Below are 17844 nucleotides of genomic sequence, written 5' to 3'. Positions count from 1 at the left end.
GACTTGAAGTTTCAGATGAGGAGAAACAAATTAACAAAATACAAATTGATTTCTTTTTAAAGCTTTCAAACCAATGTTTGTTACAAAAGCACAAACTTATTTTTTAAAGACAAGAAATTCTAATGCTAGATAACTATAAAATGTGACCTTAAAAGAGAATTTGATAACACTTAGAAAAAATAGCTATTTGTCTACTTTGTCATCAAAATCGAACTGTTTTATTATGCTGAGTATGACTAGAAAGAAATGAAGGGATTAAGTTAACATTAAAACCAAAAGAAAAGAAAAGCCTTAGGATGAATTCTACAACCTTAAGATTTAGGGATAAAATTTAGAGAAGATAGTTTGTCCATGGCTTACTTTTAATATTTGAACACTGATAAAACAAAATTTGTTTTGTAAGGATTTTGAGGCATAGCACAAAATTATTTGTTTTATTATGCTCTATGTATAAAACATATTCTTATTCTTTTTTTTGGTTTTTGTTTACTTTTTTTGTCTCAACATGTGACAAGTGTTTTTTAAATAAAGCTGATTGATTTTAACAAAACATATTCAGAATGGACAGCTTTATAATTTTGTTTAAACTTTATTGTTAAAAAACTTTAATTATAAATTTTGGCTATTTTATCTTTATAAAAAGACAAAAGAAAAATTATTGCAATTGATTAGATGCTATTATGACTATCCATTACTTCCTGTATTTGTATTTAAATGTTAAATCATGTGACCTTTTATGGTTTTACATCAAAGAATCGAGATTTGTGTGACTCTATCTTTGATCTAATTTATTCCAGCGAGCAGAATATTGTTTAGAATTTGTTTTTATGAGTGTGGATGATATTATGTTTATGTTTCTTTCTGTCAAAAAAAGATGTGTGATTTATTTTTATTTATTTTTACTAACCTCCTTCGTCATTGCTTTGGAAAGTGAAACTAACATTTTTTGTTAACATTTAGCAATTAATTGTGATAGTGGAAGTTGAAATTGCAGGTAATTACTTATTATTGACGCTGTGGAGGAACAAGCACTTGATATGATTTTTTGTTAACGTGGATTTTTTATACAATTCGATTTTTATTAAAATTGCTGTTTTTTTGGTAATTATTGAAACTTAAAGTGGTGTGTGCTTAGTCAATTATATACACAGAACTAATTCAATTTACTATAAATCAGCAAAATATTTTGTGAACAAATCAAAATCATTCTGCTCAGAAAATTCAGCTTAGTTGAGTCTGTCACATTATTTTTTTCAATCAGGGCAAAACATAACAAAAAGAAGCTGGATTTTGTTATCCATCATGTTGACTATGAGATCAGATTCCGAATTACCAGAGTGTGAGACATATAATGAGGCACATAGTGCAAAGATACTCTACTTGATGAATCAACATCGAAAAGAAAACACAAAACTTTGCGATGTGGTTTTGCAGGTTAACAAGAAGAAATATCCTACCCATCGCTCTGTATTAGCTGCGTGTAGTCCATACTTTTTAGCTATGTTTAACGGTGATATGAAAGAAAGTGCAGAAAAAACTATTGTTTTAAAAGATGTCAAAGAAGATATTATAGAACTCATAATTGACTTTGTTTATACTGGAAATTTAAATGTAAATATTGAAAATGTGGAATCAATCTTGGAACATGCTACGCTACTGCAGTTTAGTGAAGTGAGATTGTTGGCTTGTAACTTTTTAGAACAACAGCTTGATCCAGAGAATTGTGTTGGTATCCGTAAATTTGTGCATTTACATCACTGTAAAAAATTTATTTGCACGGTGGACAATTTTATGAAAAAACATTTTTTACAGGTGTTAAATTCGGACGAATTTACATCGATACCTTTTAGCGTTTTAAAAGAAATTCTTTTAAGTGAAAAACTGAATGTAGATTGTGAGGAAAGAGTGTACAATTGCGTTTTAAAATGGATAAAACATGATCCTATTAAACGTGAACCAAAACTTTCAGAACTCTTAGCTGCAACTAGACTTTCATTGCTGGAAAAACAATTTTTAATGGATGTTGTTGATCAGATGCCACTGATTAAGAATGATCCGAAATGCAGAGATTTGCTTGATGAAGCTAAGAATTACCACTTACAACCAGAAAAACATGCAAAGTTAAGATCTCTACGAACAATACCCCGGCATTCTACATGTGGGCGATTATATGCCATTGGTGGAAAGAAAGATGTTTCAACAATTTTAAACAAGGTTGAAGCCTACAGGTACATTTATATATTATCATTTGTATTACGACAAACGTTAATTAGGTTGCGAATGATGCTATTTATATGCCTCAGTTTTTCTTATAAGAGGTACAATTTTAAAAACCATAAGGATGAATTCGAGGTCCTTCCAACTGCTAATATGAAAAATATAGAGAAAATTAAAAAATTAAAATAATAGATTGGAAGAGCTCATGCTAAGAAGAATTTTTAAAGTATGACACAAGGGTTTTTTATAAATTTTCAGAAAGTTTCCTTTAAAGTTGGGGTTAAGGTAAACTCAAAAAGGACATTTAAAAAGAACTATATCAAGGCTTTGTAGTTATAATTCCTTTTCACTATAGGATCTTGTTTTGTTGCTAATGTGTCAAACTATCCTTACATTCTTCTTTAACTTCCAAACAAAAACTTTTTTTAATGATTCGACCATATTATATATTTTATATTATTTGTAGCAGTAAATTCTACCACTTTTGCTTTTTCAAACACTTGGTTCAGAAGTTTGCTTTTTGGGAGTGTATGATAATAAAAAAAATTTTTAATCATAGTTTGTTTAATGATAAATGGAGTGAGGTGGCAAATCTAAGGAAGAATCGACAGCAGCTAAGTGTTTGTACACTAAATAAAAAGCTTTATGCCATTGCTGGTTCTGATGGTGTAAACAGACTGGATTCTGTTGAAGTTTATTCTCCTACAAAAAACAAGTGGAAAGAATGCTCTTCTTTACAGGTAATCAACAATATTATTAAATCTTGTATACTACCTTTATCTTAACACACTCTCACATTGCCAAATGCCATAATTAAAATTAGTCATTTTGCCCTCAAACTTAACAACATGGGTAAACTTGCATTTTCCGAAAGTCAAACCAACAATTGTTTTTAAGACATGTAGATCTGGTGCAGTTGGAAGTGCACTTCGTGACGCAATATTTGTTGCTGGAGGATATGATGGCAGATCTTGTTTAAATTCTGTGGAAAGGTTTGATCCAGTTGTTCAACGTTGGGATTTTGTGGCGTCTATGAATGTAGCAAGGAGCTTTCCAAGTAATTTCTTCTTTTGTTCTTTTTTTGTTTTTAATGTTTTCTATTCCAGAAAAAAGGCCTGGAACTGAGCAATGTTTTTTTTCAACAAAAGTGAACACTTCACTACCCAATGTCATCATTTATTCTTGAATAATGGGTAACCAAATTTGGGCCTTAAAAGTGGCAGTAATTTGTTGATTTTCAACAAAAAAGGTGCGAAAGCGGTTTTTGAACTATTAAAAATAGGACAAAATCTATAGCACTTGTGGACTACAAAAAAATACCTAATAAATCAAAGTAGATGCAACACTAATTTCATGATTTATATAATTTCAAACACAGGCCACAGAAATTTGTTTAAAATGGCCTAAAAATTTTGAGAATCTTATTTCCTCTGTGTTCCTGATCAATAGACGAATCACTTGGCAAGCAAATATTTGTAGGTCCATGTCCACTTTTGTAGCACTTGCAAAACCTAAAATACAGAACAGTTAAATTTTAGCTGATAAAAATTTACGCACTAAATTTATGTTAATACAATAAGTGCAAGTTCAATTTTTTTTTAAGAAAACACAATTATGTTTTTTTGTAGCCATATCTACCCTTGGAAACTGCCTTTATACTATTGGTGGAAATGATGGTGCAGCATTCTTGGACACATGCGAGTGTTTTGACCCTCTCATGAATAAATGGAGGTACATTGCACCAATGAAATTTCCACGTGCTGGACTGGGTTGTGCTGTACTGAATGGAATGCTTTATGTGGCTGGTATAATTAATTTTCTTTTTATTGGTCTAAAGCTTAAGTATTGAACTAACTACTTAAATTGACATCAAGTTTACAGGTATAAGCTTTTAAGAAACCGGATTTAAAACTTAATTTTGTAATGTTAATGAAATAATTTTGATCAAGGTTAATGTATTCAAAGGTTTTTAACACAAACATCCTAAATAGAAAAAGTGTTTTTTTTTTAAAAAAAATTTAAATAAAAATTGAAAAACATAAATTGTTTTCACATTAATGCACACCTCTGACTATGACACTGATTTTCATAAAGTGTGTCCTATTTTTAGTACATTGTACATGATTTTCATGGTTTTTATTATTATTATTCCAGGAGGTTTTGACGGTGTTGACTGCCTAAACTTAGTTGAAATGTATGAGCCACGGATGAATAAATGGACTGAAGTCAGTCCAATGAATCAGAAAAGAGATGGTCTATCGCTTATTTCGTATGGCGGTTACATTTATGCTATTGGTGGAATAGACGACTCTTGTTTTTTGAACACTGCGGAGTATTATGATCCAACTACTAATGTGTGGACAGAAACAGTTCCAATGATATTGCCACGTGCTTCAGCAGGATCCGCTGTGCTAATTGATGGTGTAAACATATAAGGATTATATGTGTTATGCTGTGTTTCTTTTTGTACATATTGTTTTTTTACTTTTCGTCATTGTTATGATCTTTTCCAGTGAACAGTAAACAGTAAAGGCAGCTGTTTAAATACAGTTACTAAACAATTTTTTTTTATTGATCAAACCAACCTTAAATCCCTCCACATCCTTGCTTGCTTTAAAATGTAAGTTTTGATTCCCCCCTAGTAACAAACTAGAATTTTCTATTAAACAGTTCAGTGACCTGTAGACCAAATGTTTTTGATGCTTGTGTTTTGCAGATATGCACACGTTTAGATTTGTCTCTGATAACAAGTGTACATATTCTATGTCAAGAACTATGTGATACTACTTTTGATTATTTATAGTTTTTTTTTATTTATTTTTAATGGACACATTTTTTGTCAAATATCTGTATTATGATGTGTATAAATCTTAAAGTTGTTTTTTGTGAAGGTTTTATTTTCTTCTAAATGGTGGTATATATTTTTATAAGCAAAAACAAATTTCATGTTGTTCTTATTATTGTGTTTTTGTTGTTGTTTTTATTTGTGTTGTTGTTGTTATCTTTTTTGTGGTTGTGCATTGTTGTTGTTTTTTATATCGTATTTTAAAAAAAAATTGTAAACATATTTGTGGGTGTATTAAATTTCAACTTTTTATTAGAAAACAATCACAAATAATTATTCAATATTCACCACATTCATTTATTTTATCCAAGATATTATCAGTTAACTGGCCTGAATTTTCTTGTGGTTTGATTATTTTTTTGTGTGGTTTTTTTGCAGAGTTTAAAAACAAGATGTGTTATAGATGTTGTTGTTGTTTTTATTCGACTTAGACAGGTGTTTAAAATTATATGATAAGTTTATTGACGGATATGACGCAGGAATCATTTTCAGTAGCTGTTGATGTAAACTTTGGATTAAGGCTGTAAATGAAAACTTTATTATTTACTTGCTAAAATATTTACAAGTGGAATTAGAAAGGATACCTTTGTGATGTTTGTTTATTTTTATATATCTTTAGAACAAATTTTTTTTTTTCTTTATCTTGAAATAGATTTGTGTCATGTCAAAGAAAAAAGAACATCTATAATAAAAAGAAATCTATGAAGAATAACTGTGATCAAACACAGTGTGTAAAAGTAAAATAATCAGAGATATGGAAACAAGGTTGTTTAATATTGATTTACTAAAAAGGAATTCAATATTAAAAATTTTAAAAGGAGGTAAAAGAATAAGAAAACATTAAACAATAAGGTGAAAAAGTTTTAAATACAGCTGTGTTTCCTCCCTTTTTTCCTAATCATTCAAATTTAAACTGTTGCGTTAAAATCAAAATAGAAAGGTTGAGCTTATTACAGATTTTCTATTTCCACTGTGTAAATATTTGTGAGGAAAAGCCCTTCTTTTGCATCTAAATGGAGTTCTTTTCGTGCGATTAACAGGGGTTGTGTAGTTGCTTGAAAGATAAATTTTATTTCAAAGACAAAATTTTATTCTGCACGATTTCCGTCTTTATTTCAAATTATTTTTTTCTGTTCACTTTTTTTTGTTTTCAAGTTCTGCAACAGTTCTTTTAACATGGTGTCTATAAGAAAGTAAGTAATATTGAAAATAAATTGAAAAAAATTGATTTGGTAAAAAAATGTTAGTTTTTATGAAATTTATGTATTTGTCTTGCCTTTTGCATTCTCTGATGTTCTTAAACATGTTATTTTAACATGTGTACACAGGAGAAAAGCCTTAAATTGGTTGATTTGTGCTATAATAGAAAACCTTGTTTCATGACTTTCTTGTATGTGGCATGTGCGGCATTTTCTAATTTTCTGTTGTAACTCTTCCTGAATTTAAAATCTTGCTAGAATTTACAATATGCTATGTTAGAATTGGTTAGAAATCCTAACAAAATAAGGTATTAACATAACCTGTTTCCTTTTTTTTCAAATTCTAGAGCTAAGTATTTACACCATTTCCACAATGCTCACCATGTCGTCAACCTCAAACATACCAGAACTGGACTCGCCAACTCACACACATAGTTCGAAAATACTCTACCTAATGAATCGACATCGAAAAGAAAACACAAAACTTTGTGATGTGAATTTGCAGGTTAATGATAAAAAATATCCCGCCCATCGTTCGGTATTAGCTGCGTGCAGTCCATATTTTCTGGCAATGTTTAATGGAGATTTAAAAGAAAGTGCAGAAAAAACTATTGTTTTGAAAGATGTCAAAGAAGATATTATAGAACTCATTATCGACTTTGTTTACACAGGCAATTTAAATGTAAACATTGAAAATGTAGAATCGATACTAGAACATGCCACCTTACTGCAGTTTAGTGAGGTGCGAAAACTTGCATGTACTTTTTTAGAAGAACAGTTAGATCCAGTGAATTGTGTTGGAATTCGAAAATTTGTCAATTTGCACAATTGTACGTGGTTTTTAGAAGTTGTTGATGCATTTATTAAGAGACACTTTATGGATGTAATAAATTCCGAAGAATTTGTGTCCATGCCTTTTGATGTTCTAAGAGACATAATTTCAAGCAACAAAGTGAATGTGAAATGTGAAGAGCAAGTATATAATTGTGTTATAAAATGGGTCAAACACGACCCAGCAAAACGCAAAGACTATTTACATGACTTACTGGCTGCAACTAGGTTACCATTATTACAAAAACATTTTCTAACACAACATGTAGATAAAGAACCTTTAATAAAAAACGACTTCAGGTCCAGAGACTTGCTTGATGAGGCTAAAAACTATTACTTGCATCCAGAAAATCATGCAAATTTGCGATCACCTAGAACAGTATCAAGACATTCAACTGCTGGTTTGCTTTACGTGGTTGGAGGAAAAGAAGCAGGGGAAGCAATAATAAACAAAGCAGAATGCTTCAGGTAGGTCTGTGTTATTTTGGGAATAGACATAAAAGTTGTAAAGAATCAGACGAACTAAAAAGAATTTAATTATTTTTCATCATAATTTAATTAATATAAAATAAAGTAAATTAAGGCAAAATTTTGCCAGGTAGTTCTGACTCTTTTGTGACATTAAAGCCAGAGAATTTGCAAAGTAGGATTTAGGATTTTTAATTCCACAGTATTAGCTTTTATATATAAAATTGTAACGTTATACTCCACTTCTAATAAGGCTAAGTAAGGGATCTTACTTTAAAATGCTAAAAGAAGAAATTAGAAGAAAAAAGAGGTTTGGAAAAATAGCGAAAAGCTAGATAGATTTTGAGACTACAGATTAAAAAACTGTAGTCTTGTCCTTAGTTTTAAATGTTTCGTAAAAACGCTCCAATTATATATTTCAAATAAATAGTTTAAGAAATACCTTTTACAGCGCTCTAAAAATCCAAATCTATTCTATTGTATAAAAGTTCATTTTGTATTAATATACCCGAATATACAACAACTAAAAAAACGTAACACCTCTTGCCTCAGAAACAGGGAAAAAATGAATATTTGGGGTGAAACTTGAAAAAAATAATTAATTTTACAAATCTTTCATGACACTTATTATTACTATAAAAATCTTATTCTGTAACAATACCGAGAGAGTTTAAGAAGACACCTTGATAAGGCGGTTTTATTTTGCTGAACAAAATCTTAATCAAACTCTCATAGCTTAACCATTCTAAATAAGATAGCTAAAGCAGGAAACCTATCTTAAATATCTTAAAGCTGCATACAGTTAAACAGTGCTCAATACCTATCTTAAAGCTGCATACAGTTAAACAGTGCTCAATACCTATCTTAAAGCTGCATACAGTTGAACAGTGCTCAATACCTATCTTAAAGCTGCATACAGTTAAACAGTGCTCAATACCTATCTTAAAGCTGCATACTGTTGAACAGTGCTCAATACCTATCTTAAAGCTGCATACTGTTGAACAGTGCTCAATACCTATTTTAAAGATGCATACAGTTGAACAGTGCTCAATACCTATCTTAAAGCTGCATACTGTTGAACAGTGCTCAATACCTATCTTAAAGCTGCATACAGTTGAACAGTGCTCAATACCTATCTTAAAGCTGCATACAGTTGAACAGTGCTCAATACCTATCTTAAAGCTGCATACAGTTGAACAGTGCTCAATACCTATCTTAAAGCTGCATACAGTTGAACAGTGCTCAATACCTATCTTAAAGCTGCATACTTTTAAACAGTGCTCAATACCTATTTTAAAGATGCATACAGTTAAACAGTGCTCAATACCTATCTTAAAGATGCATAGGGTTGAACAGTGCTCAATACCTATCTTAAAGCTGCATACAGTTGAACAGTGCTCAATACCTATCTTAAAGCTGCATACAGTTGAACAGTGCTCAATACCTATTTTAAAGATGCATACAGTTGAACAGTGCTCAATACCTATCTTAAAGCTGCATACTGTTGAACAGTGCTCAATACCTATCTTAAAGCTGCATACAGTTGAACAGTGCTCAATACCTATCTTAAAGCTGCATACAGTTGAACAGTGCTCAATACCTATCTTAAAGCTGCATGCTGTTGAACAGTGCTCAAAGTGATGTAACTTTGGGTGGGTACTTAAGACGTGTAAAATAGGCAGGAGATTAAGCTTGAATCAGAATGTGCGTTAATTAAAAAAAAAAACAATGCGAAGACAAAAACAACGATAGAATCAAATTACTTCTGTCTTGCAATGGCATTTCATCATTTCGCCTCCTTCCTTTTGGACATACCTTAGCTATGTTACAGATGGTTAACAGCAAAGTAGGCGGATTCGAGTTAATTATTTCACGTGGTAAATTCATTTCTTTTTAGCATGTTTGACAATGAATGGCGAGAAATTGCAGCTTTAAAACGACGTCGACAACAACATGGTGTGTGTGGTCTGGGTAATAAGTTGTATGCAATAGCAGGTTCGGACGGAGTGAATAGACTGAGTTCTGTTGAAGTTTACTCTCCTGAGAAAAATAAATGGCAGGAGACCACCACATTGCAGGTTCGTACTGTATTATATTACTATTAATTTTTCGCGCAACATTTTTGTGCATCATTTTCGTGCGACAGAAGCAAATCTTTTCATGTAATGAAATTTGACGTGCTAAATTACTACCACCAAGGACATAGCGAAAATTCTGAAGGAATCTGTGCAGAAGAAACGGTTTTTCGATACTGGATAGTTTTTCAGGCTTGTTTTGGAATTGTTGTTGAAGTTGAGTGATTTCTCGCGTTACACCACAGGATACTCGCGTTAAGTCAGAACCCAGATAAGTGGGGCTTTCGCTAATTGGAACCAAATTTCTCAATTCCTTAAATTTCTTACTAAATCCAAACAAAAATACTTCACTTTAAGTGAGACCCGGATAGGTGGGACTTTCGTTAAAAAGGACCCTTTTTTACGTTTCTTAAGCGAAAAACTTGATTAAAAGGGGCACCAATGCAATGGCTTCCCAGAAAAAGCAAAAATAAATGAAACTAAATAAATGAAATTCGAATAATAAAAATCGTATAGAGAAAAACACACTGTTGCCTGACACTGCTAACTGAGTTGAAAAAGCTTTTTTATTGCTGTGTAAAAGCCACGGACTGTGAAGGGATGTTAAAAGTTGGCAAAAAACGAAAAATTAATTTCAAAATTAATTCACGAAAAATACAACGTATTTATTACAGTTCAAAAAATCTCAATGAGTGGGATATTTTAAAAAAGTCCCAATTGATGGGGAGATTCAGTTAAGTAAGACATTCGCTAAGTAAGACGAATTTTAACGGTCTCTTGAGTGTCGCACCTGTTTGTTTGCTCCATGTTGTTGAAAAATGTGAAAATGTGTTGGAAACCTTTTTGAATTACTCTGCATTTTTAAATATCTGTTGATCGCCTTGATATCAGGTAACCTGCCATTTCTATAAGGAAATTATGAACGTTTGTGCAATGCATTTATACTAATGTGAACATGTGCGCACTTCACAAACGTTCTAAAGTTATAAATTAAATCATACCTAGCACTTTAAGAATGAAGGAACAATTTACCTTTTTCATATATGGTTTTCGTGTGTACTTTCAGACGTGTCGATCAGGTGCAGGTACTGGTGTACTGGGCAGTGCTATCTACGCATTAGGTGGATATGATGGAAGATTTTGTTTGGGGACTGTTGAACGGTTTGATCCTACGAATGAACGCTGGGAATATGTAGCACCAATCAACATAACTCGAAGCTTTCCAGGTAGAATAGTAATTGTTGTTTGTCGAAGTATATACTGCACTGGTCTATAATTCAAAGCCAGTGATATTTCTGTTTGAACGCAAGCAAAGATAAAACATGACGCTTTAAAAAATTTGTTTTTGGACGTTTTATATTCTGAAGTTAACTTTTCGTGATTTTTGGAACTAAAAGTTATTACTGGAATCTCTAAACGTTCGCGCTCGAACTTTCAGAGTAAACTCCATGAGATTGGTTGGTTTTTCGAATGTTTTAAATAATTTTCATTGTGTAAATGTAGCTATAGTGAATGTTCGAGTTTTTGTTTGTTCCGAAACATCAAACTTGCTGCAGACAACCAATCTAAAAAAAAAAAAAAAAATAAAAATCGAAATATTCGCTTCGCTGAAAAGTAGAAACAGTTCCTACTTTTTCGCGGGCAAAGGTTTCCCTGGTAGTTTTTGACCAATTAGAACGCGGTTAACTAATGTGAACAATGAATTTGGCGCCTAATTTATTTTGTGAAAATTAAAAAGCTTGAATTCGCCTTTTAATTCGCTTCGTGAAAATCCCCCTTTAGGCGTGGCTGCATTAAATAATCGTCTTTTTGCCATTGGTGGAAACGACGGCACGACGTTCTTAGATTCTTGTGAGTGCTTCGATCCTCTCACCAACAGATGGAGTTACATTACACCGATGAGCTCTCCTCGTGCTGGTGTTGGCTGTGCTGTACTCGACGAAATACTCTATGTGGCTGGTAAGTTTACTTTAGTCTGACTCGCAGATTTTCTGGCTACGTTGATAAAATAAGTAAAATCTAACGTTGAGAAATTGACGGCGTATTTTATATATGCGATTTTTTAAGTAATTACTTTCTAATAGTCATTAATAGAAACCAAGTAAGCGAAAATTCGCTGTTTTAATTCATGTCTAATGACTTTTGAAAACCTCTTAAAAGCCATCTTAGAATATTCTTGCTTGTGAAGTGGAAACTTCCGCGTGAGATGACGGTTGTTAGAGAAAAAAGAATTATAAAAACAAGAAGAATCCACGGGAATTCGCCGCCACAGCAAAGTCGTTAAACAATATCGCATATGCTATTTAAAGCTCAGATTTCTTTTATAAAAGGAAATTTATATAAACACGTATTGTGCAGAGTAATTTCAAAGAACGCTTTTTTCCAGAGGGAGAGCAAGGGGAGTGTATTTGGTATTCTAAATTTGCTCAATTAAAAAAAAGCTTTTTAGATATCGGGTTTGAATGTAGGGGTCGCGGGTGTTGCATATCACACGGGATCTTATTTTTCCTAATAAAGTTTTTTATACACCTTCATCAGAAATATTTTTTGAGAAAAAGGGATGAAATTCTCCTCCGTTGACAAATATTTTTTTATAAATTTTTTTTCTACGAATAATTTTGCACATTCGTTTTACAGGTGGATTTGACGGTACAAAGCGATTGGACGCAGTAGATATGTACGATCCGCGCATGAACGAGTGGCGATCTGTGAGTCCCATGAACACTTGTCGTGACGGACTTCGTATGGTGACGTACGGCGGATACATCTACGCGATTGGTGGAATTGATGGTCCATCGTATTTGAACACTGTTGAGTATTATGATCCTACAGCTGACAAATGGACAGAATCCGTTCCCATGGGATCAGCACGTGCAGCAGCAGGTGTGGCTGTTTTGATGTATGATGTACAATAGTAAAAACTTTCTAAAGTTATTATTCACAATCCTTCTGGCAGCGCTTGAGCATACATGTATTTACTCTGCATTATAATTTATACATTTTTAATTTTGTAAATATTTAAATGACGAAAAACAATGATGTTATTGTTGGGAAATTGCGTTTTATACTTCTTAATTATTGCCGGTATTAGGAGATATTTTTCGTAAACTACACATTTAGATTATATTTTAGAAGCGACAATTTGAGATTATTTATGAGATGCGCTAGCTATGAAAGTCGAATTTGTACTCGAGAACAAAGTTAAGCGGGACCAAAATACTGCTTCCTAGTACAGAAATACGACCCTATAAATACGACCCTATAAAAATATTACAACGGCTTGAAGCCATCATTTTTTACATATATCGTTGCTTGACAAGTTGATATAAGATATCCTTGCAGTGTCATCTTGACGAAACAACCAATAATATTTTAAGCAAAAAATTGAAAAAAAAATTAGAAATTAATAATAATGTTCCCCAGCCTCGTCCCAGGATTTGTTGCCTCTCATCGGTGCTGCGCTTATTGACAGGTCTGACAAAAACGCCTCGCCGTCCGATATGCTAAAGAGACAAAAGGTGCTGGGATCGAGATTATTCTAACGGCATCCTTTCAGAGCTTTGGGAAAGAGGTTGGGAATTAATAATTGTCTGAAGTAAATTTTAATGAGGTAAAACATTTAAAAACTAAAGTTGAGTCTCCTTGTTTTTTTACTTGATGAAAAAAAGTTAAGAGGGCGTGGTAATGAAGTTGATATACTAAGGGCTTCATGATTTTCCAAACGTTGTTATTTAAGGGGCTACGAACAGGTTGAAATGCTCACAAATGCACCTATTTTTTCTGAAACGTATAATACAAAGAAATATTTCAACTAGACTCATTCTGGATGAAAACATGACCGAGGCTGGAGAAGATAAAAATTCTAGATATATCTTTATTTGAGTCTGTAATTTACATACATGCTGGAAAAATAGACATTTGTTCTTCGCCGCCTCAAGCTTGACTTTCGTGTTAGTCAGTAAAGTCGAAAACCAACAGCCTTTCCGTTGCCCCCTTAAAACGCACGAGCGTATTTTTTAATGCGCGTTAGAGTTGTGGGTAATTTACTATTCCGTAGAATTAAGGTTCGCACTGACCATCTTGCAGGCCTGAGAGCAGCAATCTTTTCGGGGCGGGGTGGATTTAGAAGAATGAGGAATAATTAGTTCCATTCATCTAAGAGATGCAAATAATTTAAAATTTTATTTCTGTTGGGGTAGTTTTATCCTTGATTTTATTATTAAAATTTCGGTTTCGGTTTGTTCGGTTGTGGACAGAACAGATAAGTCTAATTGACAGAACATTTATGTGTATTTACATTCAATACGATTTACACAGAACGTAGACAAATTTGAAAGATATTCCTAAGAGAATAAATAAATTAGTAAAAAAATAACGTGATAATTTAGAAGCATTTTCGGTGGACAATGGATGGACCAGATTCATCATATTCTTGTTTGGAGATCCACATCTGTTGGAAGGTGGAGAGAGAAGCCAAGATGGATCCTCCAATCCATACAGAGTATTTTCGCTCTGGTGGAGCAATGATTTTGATTTTCATTGTTGGTGGTGCGAGAGCAGAGATTTCTTTCTGCATACGATCAGCAATACCAGGGAACATAGTCGTACCACCAGACAAGACAGTGTTGGCGTACAAATCTTTACGGATGTCGACGTCACATTTCATGATGGAGTTGTAAGTGGTCTCGTGAATACCAGCAGATTCCATACCGATGAAGGATGGTTGGAAGAGAGTTTCTGGGCATCTGAATCGTTCGTTGCCAATGGTGATGACTTGTCCATCAGGTAATTCGTACGACTTTTCCAAGCTTGAGCTGCTGGCAGCGGTTTGCATTTCTTGTTCAAAGTCCAAGGCGACGTAGGCGAGTTTTTCTTTGATGTCACGAACGATTTCACGTTCGGCAGTGGTGGTGAATGAGTAACCACGTTCGGTTAAGATTTTCATCATGTAGTCGGTCAAATCACGTCCAGCCAAATCCAAACGGATGATGGCATGGGGAAGGGCGTAACCTTCATAGATTGGGACAGTGTGGGAGACACCATCACCAGAATCGAGGACAATACCAGTGGTACGACCAGAAGCGTACAAGGATAAGACAGCTTGGATGGCAACATACATAGCTGGTGAGTTAAAGGTTTCAAACATGATCTAAACAAGAAAAATTATTTTACTCGTCAACCATTGGCGTAGCCAACATGAAAGGGCGTTCACTATTGTGGGCGTTTTCACTAGAGGAGTTTTGGCATTTTCTTACCTGTGTCATTTTTTCTCTGTTGGCTTTTGGATTCAATGGCGCTTCAGTAAGAAGGACTGGATGTTCTTCTGGTGCAACGCGAAGTTCGTTGTAGAAAGTGTGATGCCAGATCTGAAAAGAAGTTTGACATTATTTTTATTTTATAATCTTTGTAAAGTATTTCCAAAACACTCCTACTTTTTTTTATATCCTATTTTTCTGGTTAAACTTTTTCTTGACAAAACTGTGAAAAGTAGGCGTTGTCAAATGTCTCAAAAAACTTTCTTGCAACAGAAGAAAACTTACTTTCTCCATATCATCCCAGTTAGTGACGATTCCGTGTTCGATTGGGTATTTTAAGGTAAGGATACCACGTTTGCTTTGAGCTTCATCTCCAACATATGAATCTTTTTGTCCCATACCAACCATGACTCCCTGATGACGGGGTCGTCCGACGATTGAGGGAAAGACAGCTCTTGGAGCATCATCTCCGGCAAATCCAGCTTTGCACATACCAGATCCATTGTCTACGACGAGAGCAGCAACATCATCATCAGCCATTTTTCAAAAAATTTAGTTTAGAAGATAAACTTAAGTGATTTGTGTACGTTCTGTTCAAAGCTTAACCTTGAATGAATCGTTGAAGCTCATCCCTGATTTTAAAGCAATTGTCTGGTGAACGCGTTGTAGCATTTTTTGACCAAATATGGAATATAAGATAAAAGATATTTATGTTTATAAAGAAAAGGGATGATCAATTCTTAATAAGGCATTGTTTTTATTCTTCTGACGACACTACGATACAGTCTACTGGGTTCGCTGACACGAATAATCATAACATAACGACAATACGTCAGTGGCTTCTTTTGTTCTCTGAAATTGACAAGTAAGCCTCAACCGTTTGTTTATGTTGAAAGAACGTTACTCCCTTGATCACTTACCGTTACGTTTCCTGCTCTCCTTCATGGTTTCCAGCAACAAAAGAACAAGTTCATAACAAGATAACAAATAAATCCCGTGGTGGAGAATTTATAATTTGAAATTTTACTTTTATAAACACCCTAATATGGAACTTGTCGTTAATTTTTAATTAGGAAATTGTCAAGCAGGCATAAGCGTAACGGAATTCAAGTTTTTGTTGTTGTGAAATCTTGCTCGAATTAATATGTAAGCTAACGGAATTTACGATAACACACTACCACGCCTTCGTTAGAGATAGTTTGAAACATTAATCCGGGAGAAACTGAAGTCTAGATTTCAGTCGGCAGTAGAGTTTTATTTTGCATGCATGTCATGCGACACTAAAAGAAGATTTATTGGCAAGATAAAGACATATGCCAAAGAATTTTATTTTTGGCAACTGGTGTTTTTTCTATGTATAGACATCGAGGTAAAATATCTGGTAATTCAAAGTCAATATTTGTCCAGAGTCTTATGTCTCGTGATTTTGTGTCTTCAGTCATGTTAAATTCTCAACTTTTTTTAAACCTCTTTAAAGTAATCGATTGTTTTGGGGATTGGAAATTGTTCCCAGTTTGTACACGTGTTTTTACATGCAAGAACGTCTAAATTTGTAACTTGGTACTGCGCTTATATTAACAGGTCTGACGAAAGCGTTGTTTCACTGTGAAGACACGAATCCCAGACCTCGAAATTTATTCCAAGTTAAAAACATGAACTTCTTGTAACGCGGTCAAAAGCAGAGCTGGGCACAAAAATAGTAGAATAAAAGTTAATATAGTTTTTTTGCCTTAAAGTTGTACATTTTTGCTTACTAAGAATGACAATCCAATCACAGCACGCTTTTTTGGTCTACATATTTTTAAAAGAACAGACGTTACAGCTTTGTCCCTAAGGCTCTTCTACGCCTATGATATTCTAACGGGACAACTTTGTATTAGTATAAAGCCGGCCCGTCAGAAATCAAAGGCGTAGAAGAGCCTTTGGGACGAGTTGTAGACGGTACTCAAATTATCTTATTGCAAGAAAAAACGCATAAAGAAAAATAAAACGTTGGAAATACTACTTTTTGGCGAAGACCTGAAGTTTTATAAAATAGGTTCTTATAAAAAACGTGTAATTCTACTTTTTGTAACGATCTTACAAAGCGCAGCACTTTTTTCAGCAAAGCAGAAGAGTCGAACAATTTATACAGTACACTTCCGCGAGCCAAGGACTTTATTATAAAACACTTGTTAATAACATTTTTTCCGTTCAATTCACTTCGTGAAAATCCCTCTCTTGAGAGGAAAAATATGAAGTGCAGCGGACTGTCTTAGAACGTAGCATACATTTTGACCTTACAAAATTGGTAAAGCAACCTCTGCACAGGGCTTAACCGATGTTAACCATTAAATGATCGACAAAAAATTTGGAGATGGCATGACCAGCCCTGCAAACTTGCAAGATATCTTAAATTTGTTTGAGATAGGTTAAAGATAAAAAAACCTGCACTTTAGAGAAGCTTTATACAATCTTTTAAATCTTATCTCCAATGAAGATGTATTGATTATAAAACAGTAAAAGTTAAAAATACACATTTGTAAACTGAAACAAAGAATACAAAAAAGATGATCGGGTTTAATATGAACAACCTTAATTTCAGGGCCCGTTGTCTCTTTATAACATTTGACCCAACGTAAATAATATTTTGTTGGCTGTCATTAAAAAGCAGCTCTGGAAACGAGGTTGTGGATATAGCATTTGAAACTAATAGTATATTTTTTCTTACTTTCAGATTTATAATCTGTCTTTTTAAACACGAAAATAACTTCGGGATGTTATGATTGGCCAAAGAATGCTGACATAGACAGATTTGTTGCCAAGATAATTAGATGAGTTTCTCTCTTATGTTTATGTAAGAGGTCTGGAGCATAAAAGCAACAATACGTCACGATAAAACTCGTCCATATAATACAGTTGTCAGTCTACTGAAAAATCTGTCCGCCAATTAGATGTGTTCTCTCTATTTTCCT

At 33.4% G+C, this 17844-nt stretch overlaps 3 protein-coding genes across 3 annotated transcripts; 2 read left to right on the top strand and 1 right to left on the bottom strand.

Moving 5' to 3' along the window:
* The first annotated feature begins 849 nt into the window (after nt 1–849).
* Nucleotides 850–5654, top strand: LOC130649110 (kelch-like protein 20). The gene is made up of 6 exons (XM_057455328.1): nt 850–994; nt 1262–2228; nt 2777–2957; nt 3115–3274; nt 3846–4022; nt 4372–5654. Exons 2-6 carry the CDS (start codon nt 1303–1305, stop codon nt 4650–4652), a joined length of 1725 nt encoding a protein of 574 aa, XP_057311311.1. The 5' UTR covers nt 850–994; nt 1262–1302; the 3' UTR covers nt 4653–5654.
* Nucleotides 5655–6608: 954 nt separating this feature from the next.
* LOC130649111 (kelch-like protein 20) lies at nt 6609–15472 on the top strand. The gene is made up of 5 exons (XM_057455329.1): nt 6609–7560; nt 9458–9638; nt 10702–10861; nt 11418–11594; nt 12273–15472. Exons 1-5 carry the CDS (start codon nt 6635–6637, stop codon nt 12548–12550), a joined length of 1722 nt encoding a protein of 573 aa, XP_057311312.1. The 5' UTR covers nt 6609–6634; the 3' UTR covers nt 12551–15472.
* On the bottom strand, nt 13907–15516 carry LOC130649112 (actin, non-muscle 6.2). The gene is made up of 3 exons (XM_057455330.1): nt 15176–15516; nt 14891–15001; nt 13907–14784 (listed from the first exon to the last, which is right to left on the bottom strand). The coding sequence occupies exons 1-3, from the start codon at nt 15428–15430 to the stop codon at nt 14020–14022; spliced, it is 1131 nt and encodes a 376-aa protein (XP_057311313.1). The 5' UTR covers nt 15431–15516; the 3' UTR covers nt 13907–14019.
* Nucleotides 15517–17844: the final 2328 nt, after the last annotated feature.

The sequence above is a fragment of the Hydractinia symbiolongicarpus genome, chromosome 7, assembly GCF_029227915.1.
Source record: "Hydractinia symbiolongicarpus strain clone_291-10 chromosome 7, HSymV2.1, whole genome shotgun sequence".
Taxonomy (NCBI): domain Eukaryota; kingdom Metazoa; phylum Cnidaria; class Hydrozoa; order Anthoathecata; family Hydractiniidae; genus Hydractinia; species Hydractinia symbiolongicarpus.
The sequence above is the reverse complement of the archived record's forward strand: the minus strand, read 5'-3'. Positions and strand labels throughout refer to the sequence as shown.